At 34.3% G+C, this 15,771-nt stretch overlaps 2 protein-coding genes and 1 long non-coding RNA gene across 4 annotated transcripts; all 3 read left to right on the top strand.

Moving 5' to 3' along the window:
- Positions 1 to 4,350: 4,350 nt before the first annotated feature.
- LOC116342833 (glucose dehydrogenase [FAD, quinone]-like) lies at positions 4,351 to 6,745 on the top strand. Its single transcript, XM_031770599.1, has 6 exons — positions 4,351 to 4,573; positions 4,635 to 4,768; positions 4,891 to 5,005; positions 5,089 to 6,308; positions 6,362 to 6,486; positions 6,539 to 6,745. Exons 1-6 carry the CDS (start codon positions 4,417 to 4,419, stop codon positions 6,636 to 6,638), a joined length of 1,851 nt encoding a protein of 616 aa, XP_031626459.1. The 5' UTR covers positions 4,351 to 4,416; the 3' UTR covers positions 6,639 to 6,745.
- An 891-nt stretch (positions 6,746 to 7,636) lies between these two features.
- Positions 7,637 to 8,856, top strand: LOC116343070. Of its 2 annotated transcripts, none has more exons than XR_004201291.1 (3): positions 7,637 to 7,754; positions 7,834 to 7,940; positions 8,011 to 8,856. It is a non-coding gene; the product is annotated as an uncharacterized LOC116343070 (long non-coding RNA). The 2 variants fall into 2 exon arrangements; XR_004201290.1 differs by having other exon boundaries at positions 7,834 to 7,943.
- A 270-nt stretch (positions 8,857 to 9,126) lies between these two features.
- On the top strand, positions 9,127 to 10,121 carry LOC116342835 (glucose dehydrogenase [FAD, quinone]-like). The gene is made up of 2 exons (XM_031770600.1): positions 9,127 to 9,860; positions 9,930 to 10,121. The coding sequence occupies exons 1-2, from the start codon at positions 9,544 to 9,546 to the stop codon at positions 10,084 to 10,086; spliced, it is 474 nt and encodes a 157-aa protein (XP_031626460.1). The 5' UTR covers positions 9,127 to 9,543; the 3' UTR covers positions 10,087 to 10,121.
- The last annotated feature ends 5,650 nt before the right edge of the window (positions 10,122 to 15,771 follow it).

Here is a 15,771-nt window from a genome sequence, read left to right as displayed (position 1 = left end):
GCTGTATTGTTTTGCGACGCGTTGTCGTAAATGTTGCTGGTACCATGTGACTAGGAATGGGACGATCGTTTATTTAAATGAGGTGCAAATGCACATGCATGAATACATCTTGCACAGCCATTCTACAATGTCACGTCAGTGTGTGTGTGTGTGTGCGCGTATATAAATGCTAGGCTTGGTAGTCGACATCGTCGTCGTCACTGTCGCGCGCGTTGGGCGTGCGAACAAAGTAAATGTGAATCACCAACCAAACCCACTTCATTAAATAGCAATAAAAAGTCAAGCGCCGAACAAAACAACCATTAAAAATAATGAACGAAATGTGTTGCACACACACTCATTCGTTTTCGAATGAAAAAAAAAAAAATGTGTGTGATGATGAAGACGATGGCAGCGGCAACAGCGACGACGGCTATAAGAAGGCATTTTTCCCATTCAATGCTATCATTACACAAGGATCTCAGGCTAAGCTTTCACACCCATCAACTTCGCGCGCTCAACAATGCACAATCTCTTTCTTTCTCGCTCAATCCGATGGGCACGATGTTTATATTCACACAAAACGCTTAATATTTGAACATGCAAATGCAATAGACTTAAACGATATTTTAATAACCCCGAACCGGATTTACATAAAATTTTATTCTCGCCAAATGAACGAGCAACGACAACGACGAACAACATCAGCAAACAGAGAAAAAGAAGAGAACGAGAGAGAGAGATAGTTCAACAGAACGATTGAATGGAATAAAAAGCAACCGGCAACAAATGCGAAAAGTTTCACATTTATTTTGTCTATTTTTCAACACAGTTCGACTAGTATGCACATTTTTTTTTTGTACTATCCCTCTCACACCCTTGTAACCAAATTGAGAATGCTCTGTCCAATGATTTGCGAAAAAGTTAAAAAGCAATTTTGCAAGCTGTTGGTTTTAACTATTTTGTGAATACTTCTTCGTTGTCGGCGGATCGTCGTGGTACCTTTTTTTTGCTCTATCGCTTCGCCTATGATTTAACTCTTTTTTTTTTACTCACTTTGTGTATGCTTGTTCTCTATATTTTGATGTAAACTTTACCGATTTTTTTTCCCTCACTGATACTGAGTTTGTATGCCGACGAAATGCATGATGTAGAGAGACAAACATTGAAAATGCCAGCAGCAGCATTGGCAGCAGTACCAACAACAATCACAAATTGAATGCCTGAGAATTAACTGAACCAATTGCGAATGGCATGATGGGAAAGAAGAAAAAAAACCTCCCTGCATAATGATATTTGTATTTGTTTGTATTTGCTTTTCAAACCGCTCGTCTTTTTTCAGCCTTGATTATGTATTTCTTTCTCTTTCGCTCGCTTGCTTGCTGTTATTTGTTTTCGAGCGAAGGTTTAACTTTATTTCGTTCATGCATGTAATCTGTTTGGAATCAGTTGAATCGCTTTTTTTATTTGATAACATTCACTATAGACAGACATGATGAAACGTTGTGTTGCAAAAAAGAGGGAAAAGCAAAAAATTAGCAGCACACTACAAAAATGTGAAATGCATGTCGTTTCAATGAGAAAAAATTATGAAAAGACCAAGTTTTTGGTGTCGTGTTTACCCCCTCTCTCTGCGTTGTTATTTTGTTAAATTCGTTTGGCTTACGTTATGTCGGAAAAGATTGAAAATGTTAAAGGATTTCGTCGCTGAGATTTATTCGTACTTTCGCTCTATTTTATGGCTGTTTTTGCCAGAGAAACGTACCCCAGATTAGTACGACAGGAATGCGTGTCTCCGATTAAGCTTTAGCTTAAATTAGCAAATACTTTCATTTCAACCATTATCCATTACATTATTGGAGCAGAGATGCAAGAAAACACTTTGTATTTCCGGCATGCAATGCCAAATTTTCTACAATTATTCATCTACACTGCATTCTTAATCGGTAGTTTTTTTTTTACCTTCAAATACTGCATACACACTGGATTACGATAGCGCAGTCACATTCAACACACACATTTCAATGTGGGATAACAATAATTACTACTACTTGCAAACAACTCAAATCTTCTTTCAGAGTATTATAAAAGAATTACTGTTTACATATGCACACAGAGCTGTGATATTTTTAAAAATAATTTACCGCAATTTTTGAAACGTGCTCACATTTTGCTTGCATATTATTTTCGGATATGTTGCATGTCACGTTGATTGGTAATTGTAACAGCGAACAAAGCACGAAACATAAGACACTTGCACAGTGCGTGGTGCGCACGCTCATCAACAGAGGGCGTTTCTTTTTGTTTGGTTTGTGCCACAGAACAACTCAAATTTGATAAAATAAAGTTATCCGGAGATGCGTGCTACAAAACAGCTGTACTCCTTTTGATGTCTTTTCATCTACGCGCTTATGTTTACAGTGACTTTAATCTTCTCGTTGGAGCAGTGTTTATTTTGTTTTGAACCGAGACAATTATTATTCATAAAATGTAAGTAAATTCTTCGTCTAATATTTTCACTATTATTTGAACAGTTTATCGGTTAAAAAGAATTCCAAACGTCAAACATATATCATAAAATATACAATATTTGAACATCTTTTATCGTTTAATAGCTGAGTGTATGTTTAATTTATGCTATCTTTACAACTTCTATTCTGCCCATTATCAAGTTGAACACAATTAATTTTTAGATAAAATGCTCGGGAACATCTGTAAACGTTTAAAATTCCAATTAAAAATGATTGGCACTACACTATTTTCGGCTACCAATTAATATTGACATGGTTTCGATTTAACCAAATATAAACATCTCCAACAGAGACTTTTAATGGAATATTCAACGTAAATATGCAATTCATAGTAGCGGGCCGTTCGTTGGGAGTAAATCAATTTACCGATCAATTTATAAATACTGAGAAAAAAAATATCTGATTCGCTCGATATTGAGCTATATTTTTATTATTTTACGTGGAATTTGACGAGGTTGCAATCTTATTTTGAAATCTACAGTTATATAGTGACTTGTTAAAGAGAAAATATTAAATGAGAATTAAAATCGTGTTGTGGTTGCTTTTATTGAGCTTAATTTACGTCCGTATTTGAGGGGACACATTAAATTGTTCGATCATCAAGCCAAAATCTTGGACAGATTGTCGAATGATTATTACAAGCAATAAAACTACAAATTTCCCACAAAAATACAAAGTCACGTCGACAAAACGAAAAACATTTATGAATATTCCACTTTTAAATTGTAAATTACCAAGAATTTCGCGATGACCAATTTCTTTGTTAAATGCAGTATTTACGACAATTCGATTTTATATCAAGCAAGACTGAGCTCTGGTTGAATCGAGAAATGAATCGTTGCGGCGAAAGAGTAGCTCTTATTTTTCTCCAAATAATACTGCAACATAAAGTTTTTTATGAATAGTTTATTTGTTGTATTACAACAAATAAACCGTGTGAAAAAAACTTCATGTTGCAGTATTATTTGAAGAAAAATAAGAGCTACTGTTTCGCCGCAACGATTCAAATATGATATTCTTTTAATGCAAATGTCCTTTTTAAGTAATTAAAACGATTTCTGTTGAAATCGAGAGAGTATTGATTTCAGAAAAATACTATCATTTCATGTAACAAAACTAAATGATTTGTTTCTATGCGTATATAAAAACTTATTTAAAGACAAATTATCAGATAAGATACAGCCAAATAATGAATTTTATAGATCATTTGCCAAGCTACAAATTGAAAATTATTTGGATGATATTTCCTGCGAAATGGTATCAAAGATACTACTTGACTCGTGATTCGTAAGTCATATAACTTATGTGATTGGCATATAGAGAAAAAATCGAAAATTACGTTGCGGCAATGTGCCACAGAGACTGGACCCGGGGCACAAATGTTCTTTAACTCAAACATTAATCACTGCTCAAAGTGCCATTTCACCGCCCTAAATGTAGCCAAATCACTACGGAGAAACTCTTGAAAAAGATAGCCAAACATGTATATCAATATAACAATCATGTGCTCACGAGCTTAAGTGTAAATTCATAACGTTAGAGTCTAACGTTGTTAGACTATAAACAAATAATGATTGCTTATTGTATGATGCTTTATCTCTTGAATAATAACGTTTTTGAGTGATTGAACTGTCAAATGTAGGTAATATGATATCCGCGGAGTTTACTTATTTGACTTTTGTATAACACTCACTGTTTTTTAGAGGCACATAAAAGATGTATTCCAAAATATGATTAAATTCAAAGCAAATATTTGGATCTTGTTTATAGTTTTATTTGAAGCAAATAAAAGGTGTCTTCAATAACACACGACATAAATTGAGAAGGATATAAAAGAATGCGTGTTGTTCATCTGCTTTATTAGTAACTTTTTTAAGTGACGAAGTGATGAAATAAAGTCTCAAAAATGTCTAATATCACTCTACAACAATGTACCACAGAGAGTGTTGGATCCGGAGCACAAATGTTCCTGGCTTTGGTTCAAACATTAATAGCTGCTCAATGTGCCATTTCACCACCCGAAATGTGGCCAAAGGACTACGGAGAAATTGCATTAGAAAAAGGTAGTTTTCGAAATGGGTTATTGAAGACGAGCAATACTTTTATCATTTGATTTATTCCAAGGTTTACAAGAATATGACTTTATTGTTATTGGAGCTGGAAGTAGTGGAGCAATAGCTGCAACTCGTTTAAGTGAAAATCCTGAATGGAAAGTGTTGTTATTGGAAGCAGGTGGTGATCCACCAATTGAATCTGAAGTAAGTAAACTTCTCATCTAATAAATTATTGTTCTCCCGAACTGCAAGCACAACACTATGCACAACGAAAAATGTAATTATGTCAGTAATAAAAAAAATGATGATAATAATACATGTTCTAGATACCTGGAGTGTTTTTATCAATGGCTAAACAAAAATCAATTGACTGGGAGTTTTACAGTAAGGCATCTAACGCTTGCAAATTAAATGGCGCGGCGGGGTGTTATGTGCCAAGAGGTAAATTCATTTTTGCCTCATTTTTTCCGTTTCTTTCTTTGACATTTCCAAAATAAATGTTCAAATCAATCAAAATTCTATAGGCAAAATGCTTGGTGGATCTTCTTCAATAAATTTCATGATTTATAATCGTGGAGTCGAAGATGATTTCACTGAATGGGCTGCACTTGGTAATTCTGGTTGGGATTACGAGAATGTTTTGCCGTATTTTAAAAAATATGAAGGCAATCAAAATGAATCATTTGTCGAATATCAAAATGGGCGCTATCATAGTGCGTCGGGTCCGTTAAAAGTTTCATCCGTAGATGTAAGCGAAGCGAGTGCAGCAATAATCGATGCTTTGATAACAAGTGGCTACGAATATGTTCCTGAGTTGAATGCTGATAAAAAGACAGGCTTTGCATTATATCAAACAACAGCTGCCAATGGGCGTCGATCTAGTACGGCCAATTCGTACTTGTCACCTGCAAAAAATCGCGAAAATTTACATATTATAAAACATGCGTTTGTGGATAAAATACTTTTGAACGACACCAATAATGAAGCCTATGCAGTTGAGTTTACATACAAAGACGAACATAAAATGAAAGCTTTCAGCACAAAAGAAGTAATTTTATCAGCGGGAGCAATTCAAAGTCCACCGCTGCTGATGCGGTCAGGCATTGGACCAAAAGCTCATTTGGAAGAGAGAAATATCACGTGCAACGTTGATTTGCCTGTTGGAAAAAATTACATCGATCATCTATTCATAACGTTGAACTATAAATTGAATGTAAGTAGTTCGACATTGCCGCCAACATTCCAACTTGACAGTTTATACGAGTACGTAATACACAATACGGGACCACTTACTTCGGTACCATTTTTAACCGGACGCGTTGACACAACAAATAGCTCCGATGCACCTGATGTGCAAATTTATTTTGCCAGTGTGCCAAAAGGTGGTTCGTCTCTTCTTGGCGGCTTCTACGTATATTTGCAATTGGAAAAAGTGACCGAAGAAAACACAAAACTCTTACAAGATTATGACATATTGGGCGTAGTCGTTTCATTGAATAAACCAAAATCGCGCGGCCATATTGAACTCGATCAATGTGGCACCTGCAATGAAGGAATAATTAACACAAATTATTTAACTGATCCAAGAGATAGAGCCACAGTATTACGAGCAATTAAGCAATTTTTCAATTTACTCAAAACAGAACCGTTCTTGAAACTTGGAGCTCAGTTTCTCCCAATTTCGATTCCAGAATGTGATGAAATCGACTTTGCCACGGATGAATATTGGGAATGCTATATGAAGGTAATGCATATGTTTTACAATAGCTAAGACGTGGGATAATTATTTTTTTTTAGTATGTCAGTTCAACTGGTTGTCATCAAGTCGGCACTAGTAAGATGGGAATTGATTCAGACGCTGTAGTTGATCCTCGTTGTAGAGTTCATAACGTCAAAGGATTGAGACAAATTGATGCCGGAATGTAAGTTTAAACAGATATCAATGGAATTTAATTCATTTACTACTATTTACAGAATACCGATTCCAATAAATGCAAATACCAATGCCGTTTCGATGATGGTGGGCGAGAAATGTGCTGACATTATTAAACAAGATTATGGAATATTATCATGAATTGAAATTATGACTTGATTTAATCCAAATATCATCTGTACACAAAATGTCTTGACGATTGTATTTTATAATTTTAAGTCAATAAAGAAATAAATTATAATCACTTATTATGATTTTATCGAAGACAAATAATCTTAATCGAACAGTTATATAACGGATTTTTGACATGAATATATCTTTTAACAACTTAATTAAGTTTATTCTTCATTTAGAGAAAAACTTAATTATTAAAGAACAAGTACTCACTGCACTACTTGCTAAGTAGTTTTATACTTTCATTTTCAAACGCATGAATGTGACACTGTAATTGTCAAATATAAGTTTGCAATAACTATATACCGTAGTAGCCTACGAATGTTCCTCAGAGATGACCAAAGTGGAATGCGATGTGAAGAAGAGGAAAAAAATGCAATCAAAATGAATTTTCTCTCATGCATCAATCTTCTAGCATCAAGAAAACTTGTCAAGTGTCAAGTGTTAAGGCCATAGCGAGGAAGTCAATGATTCGAAATGATTAAATTTTGATAACGATGTCTTCTTACTGTTGAAATTAAAGTCTACCAGATTTCGATTTCATTGTTGTTGGAGCTGGCAGTGCCGGAAGTGTAGTTGCAGGTCGGTTAAGTGAAAATTCAGATTGGAGTGTGCTACTAATAGAAGCAAGTGGTGATCCACCAATTGAATCTGAGGTAATGATTCTATTTAATGTCTTGACATGTTAATAGTAAATTTGTAACATCATGATGAGTTTATCCTAATTACATGAGATTGTTTATTCAAATGTTTATTTTTTAAGTTTTTATTATCATAATTGACGTCATTGAAAATCAACTCTGATAATACAAGCGCTTAGCAAAAATATATGCCATATAATTTTATTAAACTGAGAACAGACAATCAAAAAATGTATAAAAGAACACGTCAGTAATTTTTTGGTAAGAGTTGAAAACAAATTGAAAATGTCAAATATCATATTTCAACAATGTGCTCCAGAGAGTGTCGGATCCGGAGCACAAATGTTCCTAAGTTTGGCTCAAACATTGATGGCTTTTCAATTTGCCATTTCACCACCCAAATTATGTCCAAAGAATTATGGAGAAATCGCATTAGAAAAAGGTATTTAACAAATAATAATGATACGTTATAGATATTTTTTTTGATAAAACATTTTCTGTACTCTCCGCAATTATTCAAGGCTTAAAAAAGTACGACTTCATCGTAAATGGAGGGGGACTGCTGGTAGCGTGATAGCTGCCTGATTACGTGAAAATCCTGACTGGAATGTGTTACTATTAGAAGCAGGTGGTAATTATATAGCAGCGAAAAATATTCAGACAATTTATTGTTATAACAATAACTTTTATTGTTTTAGCCCATTGTTTTAGCTAACGTACTGTCAGCTCAGATGACCAGTTAGTTCAATATCATTGCTATACTAGACGCCGACGAATAAACATCTCTCAGTTAAAAATGACCTCAAACGTATTTGTTCAATAGGTCCAAGAGATAACAGACCTTAAACGCAAAGATGAAGAAGAATTTAAAAATTTGAAAGAAAAAATTACTAGAATGGAGAATGAAATAAAGGAACAAAATGAAAAAAATTAACACTCAAAATGGAACAATTGACACTTTGCAAACAGAAATGACTAATTTGCAGGCAGCCGTGCAAGGTTTATTGGTTATGTACAACGTATGTACAGATAATGTGCCGCCGGTCATATTTGCATCAGATCAAAATCGAATGATACCAACGGCAATAGAATTATGTGTTTTCTTCGAATGAATGCAGACATGCTGGGAAGCGATCCCTAACCCAAGAATTTCAAACCGTTTTTCAGATCTGAGTCTCCAGCCACCAGCCCAAATAAAATTAAAAACTGCATTCAACCAAAAAATAATGTACATGGAACAACGACGACAGAAGTTTACCGTGCAGAAACAATTTGCAACTGAAATTGTCTGAAAATATTTCTTGATTCGGCCTTGCAAGCTGGCCACGAAATTCTTGATGACATAAATGCTGATAAAAGTTGGTGTTATTTGGAAATGCAATCCACTTCTTTCAACGGTCGTCGCCAGAGCTCGGCGAAAGCATTTTTACTTCCTGCAATGAATCGAACCAATTTGCATGTGATCAAACAATGAAGCATACACACAAATGACAACTAACCCAAATATGAACAAAAATTGACATAAAACTCAATTTATCCGAAGTCTCAACCGCTCAAATGCCAAAGTGATATATAAGCATTTAAATATTTGAGCGGAAAAAATCTGAACTAAAATTTATCCCAAAAACGGTTGAGACTTCGGATAAATTGAGTTTTATGTCAATTTTTGTTCATATTGAGTTTAGTTGTCATTTGTGTGTATGGCGTTGAGTTTATTTATAACGAAACACACGAAATGAAAGCTATTGCCTGAAAGGAGGTCATTCTGCCTGCTTCGACTTTTATGAGTCCTGTAATACTCATACGATCTGGAATTGGTCCGAAAGATGTTCTGGACAGATTTAATATTTCGGTAAAAAGCGATCTTTCAGTTGGAAAGAATTTTATTGATCATCAAGCTATATATGTTTGGTTCAAATTCAATCCAACTCAAGAATCACCATTCCAACAATATGACGATCTTTTCAATCTGGCCATGCATAATAGAGAGTTGACTTCCAGAGGTGTGTCAACAATGAATGAAGTCATATTTTTCTACTATACTCAAAATTCAACTGGTTTAAAAGGTTACGTTAAAGGATACAAAGAGAGTATTGGGCAAGCATTACTTAAAGCGAACGAGAAACACGACGTTGTTGCAATTCTCCTATCTCAATTAAAACCGAAATCGAAAGGATATATTACGATATCGAATAAATCATCGAGTGACCTTGGTCACTGACCCAGTCATCATGTCTGAATTCTTTAGCAATAAACTAGATGTTGAAGCAGCAGTTCAAGCAGTAAAGAAACAGTTTTCATTCATAAATACACCTTCATATCAAGAAAATGGAGCCAAATTTATGCATATTCCATTAGAAGAGTGTGATCGTTTCGATTTCCAATCGGATGACTATTTTCGATGCTACATCAAATATTTTGGGGCCGGCAACAGCACTCATCCAGTCGGAACATCAAAAATGGGACCACACTCAGATCCAGATGCTGTTGTTGATCCACACTTAAAGGTCCGAAATATTAGGGGCTTGAGACAAGTAGATGCGGGCATGTAAGTTTGCTTATTTAATTATCAAAATGTCGAATTCGTAATATGATGACAAACATTTTTCGTTTATAGTTTTCCAACTTCCTTGTATGGGAACACAAATGCAGCTGTTGTAATGGTAGCAGAGAAAGTATCCGATATGATAAAGTTAGACTATGGGTACATCGAAACCGGTACCACAATCAATGCCAACCAAAAAATTTCGTACAGTATTTTACACATCTTGTAGACATGGTTAGAGTATTCATTGAGCATTTTTTTTAATGTGACAAAATTTTGAGTGAATGAAATGTGAATTTATCTAAATGAATGTTGGCTGAATTAAATTGCCCTTTACAAATATTTGAAACAAGTCAGAAAATTCGATACACAATAAAAAATGTTTTTTACAATGATATTACAATAAAAACTGTTTTTTTTTCTTTGAATTTTTTTATTACATCTGCATTTCGTATCATTATTTCAACATAATGAAATCGTTTATAGATTTATCGTTTTGTTTTTTTCGTACCTTCTTAAGTTCTTAAGTAGTTTCCTAGACTCATTAAGAATATCGAAAATATCCGACTTTGCATAATTGAGTATAATCAAGAAAATTGAATCATTTTGAAGCTGGACACATTCAATAAAATCAACATGTTCTTAATATTGTCATTTGATGGGAAAAAAATGTATTTATGTCCACAAAATCGTTCTGACTGAAATAAGCTAGGTTTTTTGTAGCCCGGAATTCCACTTGGGTCTTTTTAAAGCGTTTAAACAAGACATTGTTTACATTATTCTTTAATATATATAGTATTTCAACACAAATGAATGCTTCGGAATGCTTAGTTATAATCTCGTCGAGCTAACAATAAAAGATATTTAAACTTTCTTATCAATTTTTGCTTTGCTACACAAGCTTCAAAATTCCCGAGCGAATTATGGTTTATTTCATGAATAAATTGTACGTAGACACAAATCATTTGCTAATGCTATCAGGTATCGGGCCAAAGAATCATTTAAAAAAAATTTGGTATACCAGTAAAAAGTGATTTGGCCGTTGGAGACAATTAAATTGATCAACCTTCTGTGTTCATTTGGTTCAAGTTCAATCCGACAATGAACCCTCCTACAACTGTATTTGATAGATTCTTTCAATATGCGACATTCACAAATAGTTCATTGGCTTCGATAAGAGTGACTCAGTTGACCGGCTTTATAAGTTCACTCAATGACAGCGACGTATCCGATTTTCAAATAAACTTTTTCCATTTTACGGCAAACTCAACAGAAAATTTACAAAGCTTCATCAATAATCTCAATTACAATGAAAAATTAAAACAAATTTTATTGGCTGAAAATAAAAATCATGATATTGGTGTCGTTGTTCCAGTTCAATTACATGAAAATTCACGTGGTACTTTTGAGCTAGCAAGTGACTCGCCGAATGATTATCCAATTATTAAACCAAATTTTTTCAGTCGAATAGAAGACATGGAAGCCATGGTGCGAGTAGTGAAATTGCAAATTTAATATCTAAATACAACGTCATATCGAAATAATGGCGGCAAATTGCTTGATTTACCAATTCCGAAATGTGATAGCCGTGAACGTGGTACAAATGAATATTATATCGGTGTTACATTCGATATTTCTCAAGTTCATGGAATAATCCTGCTGGTACGTGCAAAATGGGAAACGATGAGGATGGCGTCGTCGACCATGAACTGAAAATTCACAACATTAACAATTTGAGAGTGATTGACGCTTCAATGTGAGTTTTATAACAAAAACTATTTCATATAAGCGATACATTTCAAAAACAAACATTGTCGACATTGTCTGATTCGATTAAATTATGTATTTGAACTATCGTTTTCAGTATGCCAACCACGTTATCCGGAAACACAAATGCAGCAACTCTAATGATTGCCGAAAAAGGCGCTGCCAACATCAAACTTTATCATTCACAATCTTCAAATAATCCATCATTTTGCACATTGTGGAAGCGTGTGCTGTTTGGTCATTGTTAGTGAAGCAACCCACACTAAAGAGCTTGATTGCCGATGAGTAATTGTTACTTTTTTTTTATCAGAGTAACCAATATTTTTGAGGTTCATTTGTATGAAAATAACTCGGAAAATAAGTAGTAAGAGCCGGCCATGTGACAATCAAACGTGTCTATTTTTTATAAACAAAAATTGTCATTTGACAGATGAATGACGGTTCCGTAACAATTTTAAAAATAACAAATGCCATTAACTGTCAGGAGAGCATTCATAGCATTCTTCTTTTAAATCGAAATGTGTTTTAAATAAAAATTATCGATCAACAGTGAATCATATTTTTATACCGACCGACAAATATTTCACGAGAATAAAAAAGAGACAGCAGTTCTTACAATCTTTCTAAAGTGTATGTAAAATTAAAATGATTCAAAAAATCGAAAATCATTCAAATTTCATGCAAGAAGTATGAATTTCAGTCCAAACATAGAGAGAAAGAGAATTCACGGTAAATGCCCTTCAACTCACAGCAAATGTAAAATTCCGCTACTTTTTTTTTCTCTGCACTAAACGTTATTGTGACTTTGTGATCTGATGGCTTAATCGCTGGTTTTTTTTATTGTTGTTGTCGCTCTCTCGTTTCACCACCGCATTTACAATGAAACCAAAATGTTACAATCATTGACTCAATTGACATTCGAACGAGATTTGTTGTGCGAATGTCAAGCAGCGTGTAGGTTGTTTGAGAAAAAAAAAATTACAGTTTTGGGTTTCACACTCAATGCGGTGAGTTAGTGTATATGGTTTGTGTAATTGCACCTGTGCGCCAACAACTTATTAGACACAACGTCACCTTCTACTGAACATGTCACAGATTTTGAGCTACGCTTTAACGTTTCGTGGGTCTTCAAAAGTCAATGGAATTAAGAAGCAAATAAGTAAGATTCGATGGTGTCACGTTACGCGATCTCATTTAAACGCTTTTTTTGCAATCAATATTAATACATTTGAAATTCGCGTGCGCTAAGTTGTTATTTTTTTTCTGTTCGTTTAATTCTCTGTTGTTTTGAATTAAAACCGAATTTAAAGATTTTGCCAGAGTAAGACTTTGTTAATGCAATTATCGTGAAAATCTCGTGCAATTAAATGTGAATGCAAACCGTCTCGAGAACGCAATGTGTTTTTTTGTTATTTATCGAACCTGACATTTTGTTCGTATCGAATCGCGTTATTTTTAACCAAAAATTGCGCAATAAATAACACTGTGTGTCACTTCTAATTGAAAACGCTACGAAACACTCACACACACATACACTCTGGTTGCAAACTATAATTTGACTTGTTCGAAGTAAGAATGCAATGCGACCGCAATTTCGAAGATTAACTGCCAATAAATGACACGAATGCGGAGGCCCAAGTATAACGACCATTTAGAAAAAAATTAGAACGTTGCAAATACCAAACAACATACAAATCGAACTCGTTATTGTCTTCCAATTTGGCAAAGCATCTAATTTGAAAACTTTCTCAACCATAAAATAATCTTTGCATTTAGAATTTCAGATATTGCCAAAAACAGTAGCCGAAAGTCGATAAAAAATGGTAGATCAAGCATGGAATTTTCAAAATTCAACTTTTTAATGGACATAAACGTATCGAATTGTGAAATGTTCGTCAAAACAAGCGTTGATTCATCCAAATATGGAGACCAATTTACAACCAAATCACACGATATTCAAATGAGATTGTTGAACTTTTTAAATGTTCTTAAACGTTGTGAAGAAGAAGATGGGTCAAAAGAGGAAAGAAGGTAGCGCCAAAGTAAAACATCTGATAAAATTGCAATATGTATTTTGTTTTGGCTCAAGTCATGATACGGAGATTCTTCTCTTTTTTGCATATATATTTTGACTGGAATCTGGTGTTTCCGCAACAAAATCACAAATCTTTTTCTCAAAAATTACGTATGCTGATTCACGTGAATTTATTTGGGTTCATTTTATTTAAATTTATTCGATTTTTATTGTGAAATTCTCATTTTATCCGACGCAAAATTGCGAATAAAATCAGCCGCACGCAAATGAGGCACAGCTGTGAGAGAAAAAAACCAGTTCGAGTCTTTGTTGTAGCTGTCGAATGAATAGAGTGAAGAAAGAGTAAGATACTTGGAAACAGGCTCTTATTCATCACTTTGTATAGAAACACTTAGTCATGTCATGATATGAATATATTCAGATTGGAGTAAAAATAAAGTGACTTATAAGCGAACTTTTGTTTCATTATCTTTGGGCATCGGCGATCATTTCATTTTCACTGCACAATCAATAGCACACTGTTTACTGAACACTCACACACAAACACACAGAGACAAAGACCGACATCGATCGCGTTCTAAACCTATGGCTATACCGCAAACAATCAATTCTTGTTGATTGTGCCTTTCTAAGCTGACAATTGGGTTTGATGAATTGCGTTATGTGTTCATGAATACAAAAGTAAGTATTTTCATTGTAAGGGCTTCGGTCATTGAATGCGAACCGATAAAGTTCCACTTTCTTTTTCGTTTTCTACTCTTCTCTAATTTGTGTGTTGGGCGTTTGCTGAAATGCGATTTTGAAACGTGTATGCAATCTAAGGCTAACATAAATAGTTTTCTATGAAATAATCTGCAGAGCACATGGCTTCTGTTCCAAATGGAAATAATTATAAAATCGATTTGAAATGAATTCTTGGCCAGCGGCAACGGATTACCATTAAAGCAATATTGTTTTGCATTCTGCCTGTTGATGATGTTTACATTCAACGATATGATGAACAGTTCGATAAACAAATGCGATTTTGTAAGAATCATTTCGATTTCGGTTGTATTACAATTTTCCGTAAAATAATTCAAGGAAATCAATTGAGCAAACACACAAAATGACCATCAATCTGTCGATAAAATCTATCTCGCATGTGATGTGGATGAAATGGAATGCCGAAGTTTAAATTGGAATTTAAACTGAATGTAAATGAAATTCGCATTTTGATGTTCATTTTCTTTGATTTTACGATGCTCGTATTTATTTAAGACGATTCATTCGCAGCTCATTGCAGATTGGCTCGCAACATACATACAAAAGGACGTTTTCATTTGAAAATGACGAAGAACTAGACTAAAGATGCGATAAATGCAATATAATTGTACATTGCACAATACACTTAATGTACATTATGCGCTGCATGAGGAATTTTCATTTGAAATCCTCAAATTCTATTTTAAATCGATTTCGAACCGTTCAACACCGATGTGAGAAATGATTTCAATTGAAAATCGAGCTGTGAATAAACTCACTGCTTCGCCGAAAGTTAAAATAATAATATATTAGACTCGTGTGGTTCATTTTAAATTTCGAAAGAAATAGGTACGATCATAGAGCCATACACACACATACACTGATATATAAATATCGAACCAGATTTTTACTTAACATAACACGAACAATTCAACACAGGCACACGTCTATTCGTTGTTCATTTTGTGCACCGGTTTGGTTTCATCACTTCGCACTCGAATGTTTCTTTTTTTATGATTATTTTTCGTGTTCAGCTGCTGCTGTCGCTGTTGTTGTTGGTGGTGCTGCTGCTGCTGCTTAGTTTGCGGCAGTGAAATATGTTGGTATTAGCTCTATGCTATGTGTATGTTAATGCTTTGCCGAAGCTTCGAAGCATTCGCGATACATATAAGAGTCGGTTGATCGCGAAACATTTATTTGTATGTATTGAGGCACATGCATATGAATACCATGTTGATGTTTGATGATGGGATCGTTGTTGTGTGGTTTCTTCAAAACTGTGCTTTTTCGTGCTCTGGCCACGATTCCTACACTCGATTTGAATCAGTCTTCAAGTTTGCATTTGATAGATAGCCACGCATTTCAAACACA

This window comes from Contarinia nasturtii, unplaced genomic scaffold (assembly GCF_009176525.2).
Source record: "Contarinia nasturtii isolate CC-2019 unplaced genomic scaffold, AAFC_CNas_1.1 Cnas_scaffold_928, whole genome shotgun sequence".
Classification (NCBI taxonomy): Eukaryota; Metazoa; Arthropoda; class Insecta; order Diptera; family Cecidomyiidae; genus Contarinia; species Contarinia nasturtii.
Note: the sequence above shows the minus strand (reverse complement) of the source record. Positions and strands in the feature narration are given on the sequence as shown.

Coding starts and splice junctions, on each gene's coding strand:
- LOC116342833 (XM_031770599.1), top strand. CDS start 4,417: ATGTCTAATATCACTCTACAACAATGTACCACAGAGAGTGTTGGATCC. Junction 4,574..4,634: donor AGAAATTGCATTAGAAAAAG/GTAGTTTTCGAA, acceptor ATTTATTCCAAG/GTTTACAAGAATATGACTTT. Junction 5,006..5,088: donor GGGGTGTTATGTGCCAAGAG/GTAAATTCATTT, acceptor AAAATTCTATAG/GCAAAATGCTTGGTGGATCT.
- LOC116342835 (XM_031770600.1), top strand. CDS start 9,544: ATGTCTGAATTCTTTAGCAATAAACTAGATGTTGAAGCAGCAGTTCAA. Junction 9,861..9,929: donor AGACAAGTAGATGCGGGCAT/GTAAGTTTGCTT, acceptor TTTCGTTTATAG/TTTTCCAACTTCCTTGTATG.